Consider the following 8,953-nt stretch of genomic DNA (forward strand, 5'->3'; position numbering starts at 1 on the left):
CCCCTCCATAATTCCTATACACGAGCCATGGCTGTTACTGTAGACATTCCCTAGTCTGAGTAAAGAAAGGGTTAACTGTCCCTGTACCAGTCATACGCTAACCCTCCCTATATTGAAGAATGGTATTTTTGTTTTGACATTGATTTCATTCATATTTGTTTTTTGGGGGCTACCATTGCTATGATTGGGGGGGTGGGGAGGGTGTACGGATGACAGCCACCAGCGTCAATGCAGAGATATGTCCAGGCAATGCTCGCTGAAGGAGGCGGGATCTGTCAGTATTAGGGGCGTGGTCACAGCTTATATAAGGCGGTGCCGGTCTTGCAGCCCGCAGACAGCGTTGGTTCTCGCAGCAGCAGCTGGAGGTGGAGGCGAGAGAGGGAGTGATGGAAATATTGAGGACTATTACTTACCAGCCAACCAACGGGAGCAAAATGTGTGAGCAGCAGGCAACGGGCAGGGTGTGTGATAACAACCGAAGGTGGAAGCTGCCGGCTGAGGGGGAGCAGCACGTCCAGCACACCTGCACCGGCTCCGCTACCGAGGTGTCCAGGATTATCACTGACCCCAGCACTGGCAAACGTTATTGCAGGGGCAAAGTGCTTGGCAAGGTAAAGAGCTGCGGGCATCATCGGATGCACGGGGATTACACGGACGTGTGATGGGTGCAGGCTGTGTGCGAGTTCTGCCCTCCTGGATCTATAGCCGGGCTGCACATTGTGCCTGGTGCTGGCACTAATGATCACTGGCACTGCTGGCATTTATACCACTTGGCAGAACATGTTGCTTTGTGCCCAAATTGCGGCACCCTCCATAGACGCCTAAAAATCAATGGAAATGGGTTCATACAATGTGATCAGAATCATTGCGGATGTTATTAGAAGACTTGGCTTTGAATCAATTTTATTATAATATAGAATGTTAGAATCCTGCAGATTTTTTTTTTCTATTAATCCAATTCTTGTATTATAATGTTACTTTTTGGTGGCTCTTTCACTGTCAGATCTGAAGATTCCAGTATTGGAATCTGTTAGATCTTGACTTCTTCTTTCTGCTATTGTGTGTTGATTATTATTATTATTATTATTATTATTATTATTATTATTATTTATTATTTATTATTATTATTTAGCAACAAGTCACCAGTTGAATATATGATGTATGCTCATAGAGATGGATCCCTTGTGGGATGGTTTGTGTTGGCTGTCTGTGGCTTTGGAGAGCCTTTTGTATTTGATCTTGGTTTGATTTTTTTTTTTTTTTTTTCTACCCCGTCTGCTTTGCATATTTAATATTTGCAGCGTCTAGGTGTGGGGTTAAATGGAGAGCGATGTTGCGAGGATTCTTTGTTTAGGACCAACCCGTCTTCTTCTTCTTTGTAGGGAGGATTTGCAAAGTGCTATGAAATGACAGATTTGACAACCAACAAAATCTATGCTGCCAAAATAATCCCGCACAGCAGGGTGTCAAAGCCTCATCAGAGAGAGAAGGTGGGTAATGTGTGATTGAGTATACCTGGATATTATTAGGCGTTGCCTTTTTTTTTTATTTTGCACCGATTTTATATACCAGAATAAAAAAAAATTACCGATTGTCATTTTTTTCTTTTCCAGATTGACAAAGAGATTGAATTGCATCGGACCCTGAACCACAGACACGTTGTGCAGTTCTATCATTATTTTGAGGATAAGGAGAACATTTATATACTGCTGGAGTACTGCAGCAGAAGGGTGAGTATTCTGCCTCCAGTGTGCCCGTCTCCTGTCTGTGCCCGATCTCTCCCTGGCACGAGCTAATGACGTCTCCTATTGTTTCTCCAGTCTATGGCACATATACTGAAAACAAGGAAAGTGTTGACAGACCCTGAAGTGAGATACTACCTCAAACAGATCGTGTCTGGCCTGAAATACCTACATGAGCAAGAAATCCTGCACAGAGATTTAAAATTAGGTGAGTTCTCTCTTAAAATGTAAGTGCAAGCTCTGCTGGCGAGGCAAGCCTTAGCTTTCATAACCTAAGTGAAATTAATTGTTTACTGATGTAGCAGAGCCAAATTTGTCACTATCTCGTAGCAGAGGCCAGCTGTCATCTTCCATGTAATTAATGCACGCATTCTGACTTTGAGATTGCAATGTTTTTTTTCCATTCTATGGTACTAATACACTTTTTTTTTTTTTTTTTTTCAATTTTAGGAAATTTTTTTATTAACGAAGGCATGGAACTAAAAGTGGGTGACTTTGGCCTGGCAGCTAGACTAGAGCCTATGGAACAAAGAAGAAGGTACGGCCATTGACTGATCTGCTCCCCCCTGTGCTGTGAATTTGGATATACCTCTGTACCTCCCCCAATGCATGCGATCTAGTTGGCTAATTTTCTGTCGTCCCCCTTTATTCTGCAGAACGATATGCGGCACACCAAATTACCTCTCACCCGAAGTGCTTAACAAACAAGGGCACGGCTGTGAATCGGACATCTGGGCTTTAGGATGTGTAATGTAAGTATCTAATGGGGTGATATCCATCATGAGAGGTGGGATGTGGATTTTAGGCTGTGATACAGTTTTGCATGTATCATTAGTCACCTACATGTATAGGTGATGACCATTTCCTTTGATTTTCTTATAAAGGTATACCATGCTGCTTGGGAGACCGCCATTCGAAACCACAAATCTTAAAGAGACCTACAGGTGTATCCGGGAGGCGAGGTACTCTCTGCCGTCTTCACTAATGTCATCTGCAAAGCATCTCATAGCAAGCATGTTGTCCAGGAACCCAGATGACAGGCCCAGTCTTGAAGAAATCATGCAACACGACTTTTTCACCCAGGTATGTAGTGATTCATTTCTGGGAATGTTCCTTTCGGTGCCTGCTGCTCATCGCCCATGCAGACAATAACTGGCTGCCTTCTTTCCCTCCAGGGCTTCACACCCGACCGGCTTCCTTCTAGCTGCTGTCATACCGCTCCGGACTTCCACCTGTCAAGTCCGGCTAAGAGCTTCTTTAAGAAAGCAGCTGCAGCACTGTTCGGAGGGAAGAAAGAAAAGGCAAAATACTTGGATAACCACAGTAAGTTTGTTTCTTCTTATAGTAACTGATGGAGCGGAAACCTTGGCCTCCATATCTTGTCTGTTGTGCCTTTTATCTAACCAGGCTTCATTACTTTACAGATAAACTAGCCAAGGAAGATGAAGAAATTTACAAGCTGAGACAAGACTTGAAGAAAACCTCCATATCTCAGCAGAATCCCAGGACGGATGAGGTTAGTTTTTTTTATTGCTATGGGTGGGGAAGTGCGAATTAAGGGCGAGGGAAGTGAACTTTTTATTTTTGGGTCTTCAGCTTGATTCTTATGCTCTTCTTGTTTCTTGACTTCCAGGAAATCAAAACAATCTCCAAGTCCAATGCCCTGGACAAGCCTGACAAGCAGCAGATGGGCGACACGATCCGAATGATTGTTCGTGGCACCCTGGGCAGCTGTAGCAGCAGCAGCGAATGTAAGTATAACCTATCAGACTATTGACAGTCACTGCACTAGTGACTATTGGCTCAATTATCGCTCCGCACAATTGGCCTCTCAGCTGCCTTGGCACTGCTACAAGTCAGAACATTGACGGCACAATTATCAAAAAAAAAAATGCACGCCGCCTAGAATAAACCAGAACAAGATTATAATTGCACAGAGCTCCTACAGAACAGCCTTCAAGCTGAGATTGCTGAATATGTGCCAAGAGTTCCCTAGGCACGCAGATTCTCCTGTCATTGGTAGTAACGTTATCCATTACTCATTTCCAGGTCTAGAAGACAGCACGATGGGCAGCGTGGCCGATACAGTCGCCAGGGTCCTCAGAGGCTGCCTAGAAAACATGCCCGATTCAGATTGTATCCCTAAAGAACACTTGACCACCTCATTTCACTGGGTGACAAAATGGGTCGACTACTCCAACAAATACGGCTTCGGTTACCAGCTGTCGGATCACACGGTTGGCGTACTGTTCAATAATGGGGCGCACATGAGTCTACTGCCTGACAAGAAGTAAGTATTGCATATGCGCTGTCACCACCTTGGTCTTCTACTCCATCGGTTTGGATGTCTTATGCTTGCGTCTTCTGCCTTTTTTGCAGGACTGTGCACTACTACGCAGAACTCGGCCAATGTTCCATCTTTGCTGCTACTGAAGCCCCGGAGCAATTCATCAGCCAAGTTACTGTCCTGAAATACTTTTCCCATTACATGGAGGAGAATCTCATGGATGTAAGTAGCCACCTGATATCTGGCACACTTTTAAGCCTAGTGGAGAGAAGTCTGAAAAATATAACTTAACCCAATGTTTTTACTTTCTCCTTGACTAATGATTTTTGGTTTCTCTCTATAGGGGGGTGACTTGCCCAGTGTCACAGATGTGTGCAGACTTCGATTATATCTCCTTCAGTGGCTAAAGTCTGACAAAGCCCTCATGATGCTGTTCAATGATGGCACATTTCAGGTAATAACCCTTCTCTCCACACAAAGTCCTTGTCTTGAGCAAACTATGGTTATAAGGGTTTGCCCCGTTTTTTCTTGACAGCTACTTTTAAGGTTGGGTAACTGGTTATATGTCCTATCTAGGGATAGGAGGAGCTGATCAGATTTCTATGTAGTTTTTTGAGAGTAGATTCAGTATAAATTGCTTTATTTAAACCTTTGCTGTTAGAAGTCCAGTAGGTGGTCTTAACCAGTAAAATAAGACCACCCACTGGACTCCCAAATATTTTAAAAGAGACTTGTCAATGAATGAAATACAACTTTACTTAGAGTTCATATGTATTAATTTACTTTATGTGGAGACCACTTGCCATTCGTACTTTACTGATTAGGACCACCCACTGAACTCCTAATCCTGAAAAAGTAGGCATTTTATATAGGTTTTTTTTTTTCACAACCTATATATATCTACTTGGCTGATGAATGTTACGTGCCAATCAAACTAATGTGACAGGAGGCCTTTAGACTTATAAAATGACTTGTATAGATAATGTGCTGGCTCATAAATTACTAAACTGGTTCCTCCTCTTCATATAAACAGGTAAATTTCTACCATGATCACACAAAAATCATCATAGCCAACCAAAGTGATGAGTATCTTCTAACCTACATCAATGAAGACAGGATGTCTACAACTTTCCGTTTGAGTACACTACTCATGTCCGGTGGTTCAAACGACCTGAGGAACAGGATGGAGTACGCATTGAACATGTTGATGCAGAGGTGCAATTAATGGACTGACTGTTACTGGGAACGTAGAGGGTGAGAAAGTCCTTCACTGTGAGAACACAAGTGTCAGGCATCGGAACCTAGCACGTTGGAAAGCGGAAGTGGTACGAAAACAGACTTCCTACGTAGCACGCTGGGCTGGAACCAGACTGGACCAGAGATCAATACATTTGGCTTTGTTGGACCAGTTTTGAAGTTTACTTTTGTGGAAAGTAATCCTATTGGATGATGACCCTTATTGGGAGTACGTCAAAGCGGAGTGACTATGTGTTTTGCTCTATGGAGAGCATCTTGGTGGTCGCGGATTTGAACTGTGAACACTTTCACGATTCCGAGTCGAATGTCTGCATTCGAGGACAAGAATGTGATGTGGAATCGCTGTGATCGACGCAGCTTACTGCTGCTCAACTGTGAACTATGGCCATATATAATATATATTTTTGTTTTAATACCCACGTTTGTGGCTGGACAAGTGCATTCCTAGTTATTATAATAATTTATTACAGCCCAAAAGTGAAGTATTTATGACCTTTTTTTTGGACATTATTTTAAGTATACATTGTATACGTTGTTGGCAATAAATACATGAAACTACCAATGTGTTTTTGCCCTTATTTTAGCAGAATGGATGAGAGAATTTAATATCTACCTTCAATACGCATTATGCATACACTTAATCGTAGAACGACAGTAACTTACTCATCAGAATAACTACACATATTAGTTCGCACGTATTAGTTCCCAAGATCAATGATTTAGTTCTTGCAACAATCAGGTTGATGGAATGTAATATAACCTGTAATTGTAGGCGTCTGTAAACGGCGCATAGTTGACTACAAGTTTCTAGATCGGTGTCCAAAGCCAACATCTGAAAAGCAGAAACTACATTTTGATTGGTAATGGCGCTCAAAGCTTCTGGACACCTTTAAAAAAAGGGTCCAGGGTGTATAATGGGAACATGAAAGAAGGTGGCATAAATGGGTTATGTCCCTATATACTTTAATATAGGTTGTAGTGTAGACTGGTTCATGGCATAATAGGGGGGTAGGGTGTCCATCGAGAACAGGTGGAGCATACCTACCTAAAACAACAACTGATGTCAACCTAAGACTATTAAAATATTGTAGCTTTGCACCTTCTATCAATCTTTTACGCTTCCCCCTACTTCTGCAATAAACCTATTGACGGGGGTCTGGAAGGTCTGACTGCTTCATTCTAGTAAGGGATCCAATTCCGATCTGGAGATGACTGTTGGCGAATGAACCACTAAAGAACTATGTGCATCTACATTTCTGTAGGTTGGCATTTGGCTGGTTACAGGAGCATTATCACATTTCCAACCTTAAAAAAAAAAAAAAAAAAAAAAAAAAAAAAAGCTAATTTGGTTCTTAATTTTAAAACTTGTGAAGATTTTCACGGGTTGGTTGTGCACCAGTACAAGTGAGAAAATTCAAAGGTGCTTTGTGGCTCTCCTTCAACTTAGTTTGCAACCATCCTTCTATGTCTAATCTGTCAAAAGGCAATGGATTATTGCTGCCCTCCAGGGGTGGGGGCCTGGGCGAGACATATGCTCCGGCAGGTGCCCCTACAAAATAATCATCTGTACCCTACTACCCCAGAAGGCATACTGCAATGAGAAATGGTGATCCTTGGTGCCCATCTGCCTCATTAATTGTTGGACTTGATAAATGACTTGTCAAAAATGGGATTGGATTGTGACAATGTGCCATTACAGCACTTATAATAAAGACTGGACTACCCAGAGTGTGGATTATACACATAGACTTAAGACTGTTTCACACGTCTATAAAATGGCTGCAATGTTCTGATGGGTTCAGCAGAAGAGTCATGGGGAACGGTGGGGGTCTGAACATCGCCGCTATAATAAAGACCCTGCATTGAGCTGAATTGCGCTCCTATGATGCTGTTTTTAGATGATGGGATCATTGGAGCTCTGCAATGAGTCCAGTCTTTCTGGTGGTTGGAAGTAATTGCAAATGTTAATTAATGGTGGTATGTCTGGTAATCTATAGGTAGTCTGCTTATTAATATGATCAGTATAATACTCATTGAGCTGTGCATGTGCTTTCCTCTCTGGTTATAAAGACTACTCAAAACCACAATTAACTCAAAATCCCTTAATCTCATCTGAAAATGGGATTAGAAAATGACTTTGGTTGTGATCCATGCTATCTGACAAAATTGCAAGTTAATGGGGTCGCGTTGCAATGCTTAATGTACTTCATGGTCTTCATACTTGTCATGGTCTTCATACCCTCGGGCTTGCAATGTTACCCCATTCACCTGCATCGCTTTGCAAGGTAGCCGTGATGGCATAAACCAGACCGTCCTTTTGAGGTTGAGGCTGAAGTGTGACTAAATTCACCCATCCAAACTATGCCCACGTGTGGAGGCGAATAGCTGAAACATTTTGCCAGTGAAAATTTCCCAAAATGTTACTTATGTTAACATGGAGCAGATTTTACAAGCCCCATACAAACATGATTTTTTTTCCCCATGAATATATTAAAAATAGTAGCATTTAAGGTCCCAGTTCTTCAAACTAGCCCAAAAAAATGCTGTTATGGTTCCTGCAGAAAATGCAGAATGATTGGGTCAGTGGCATGCCATGGAAAGACCCAAACAAATCTTCACACTAAATATAGTCTGGATGAATCAGTAATTTTGCACTTCAGCTTTACCATGATGTGAACAAGAAATTTTCCTCAAAAATCGTGGATCTTTCTCAATTCTGGGAACCATATACTGGCGGACTATGCAAAGACCAAACCGGTGTGCTGCATTTTTCCAGTAGCATATGTAAGAATATGACATGAGTATTCTCAACTGTATATTGGTCAAAGAGCCTTATACTGTGATCAGTCAATGTGAAAAGGGGATTTTAAAGCTGAATATTAGTTTAAATGAAACAAGAGTGGATCAATGGCCCTAACTTTCTAGAGCTAAATGACTGCTCTAAATATCCTCAATATATCAATTCTATAGAGTCTGCTACATGCCACCCAAAAGTCTCTGATCTCTAAAGTCAGTCTCCATGTGACCTTGGATGGGGTTCCAGCATCTCCCACAGATGATCCATTGGATTGAGATTTTGAGGCACACCTTGAATTCAGTGGCCCAGATTCCTCAAGATTGTCGTTTTGTACATCAGTCTTAATGAAGAGTGCACTGAAGTAAGATACTCAAAATTCAGTGTCTCCTAATTAATTTGCCTCTCCTTTCAGCTGCTGTGCACCACTGCACAAAATGTACTTTTGATGTGTAAATCATGATGAATTTGTTGGCTATGTCAGTTCTCGGCTAAGATATGTCCACTTTTTGAAAAGTGTGCCGAGATGGCTAAGACTGGCATAAAAATGTCCAAAGTCTCAATCTATGAGTTGCGCATCAACGTTGTGACATTTCAAACAGTGTTACGCCAGAATTCTGGTAAAATCTGTTTGATGAAGCAGGTCCTGTGTCCTTTTCCTTAAACCGTTTCTAAATATTTTTTTTGCAATTTGGCAGGGGCAATAACCTGCTGAAAGAAGCCACTGTTACAGACAACCACTGTCATGAAGGGGTTGATTAGGTCTGTACAATATTTAGTTAGGTGGAATTTGTCAAAATAATGTCCACATAGTGGGTATCCCAGAAGAACATTGCCTGGATCATTACATTGCCACCACAGACTTGTCTTCTC

The 8,953-nt window shown here is 41.9% G+C and overlaps 1 protein-coding gene across 1 annotated transcript; it reads left to right on the forward strand.

The window, feature by feature from the left end:
- The first annotated feature begins 304 nt into the window (after positions 1-304).
- PLK2 (polo like kinase 2) lies at positions 305-5,844 on the forward strand. Its single transcript, XM_073680283.1, has 14 exons — positions 305-611; positions 1,383-1,490; positions 1,614-1,730; positions 1,821-1,950; positions 2,193-2,280; positions 2,399-2,494; positions 2,627-2,825; positions 2,918-3,065; positions 3,167-3,258; positions 3,376-3,493; positions 3,792-4,032; positions 4,122-4,251; positions 4,373-4,483; positions 5,063-5,844. Exons 1-14 carry the CDS (start codon positions 387-389, stop codon positions 5,252-5,254), a joined length of 1,995 nt encoding a protein of 664 aa, XP_073536384.1. The 5' UTR covers positions 305-386; the 3' UTR covers positions 5,255-5,844.
- Positions 5,845-8,953: the final 3,109 nt, after the last annotated feature.

This window comes from Phyllobates terribilis, unplaced genomic scaffold (genome assembly GCF_046119375.1).
Source record: "Phyllobates terribilis strain yellow unplaced genomic scaffold, ASM4611937v1 Scaffold_1__5_contigs__length_1240528914, whole genome shotgun sequence".
NCBI lineage: Eukaryota > Metazoa > Chordata > Amphibia > Anura > Dendrobatidae > Phyllobates > Phyllobates terribilis.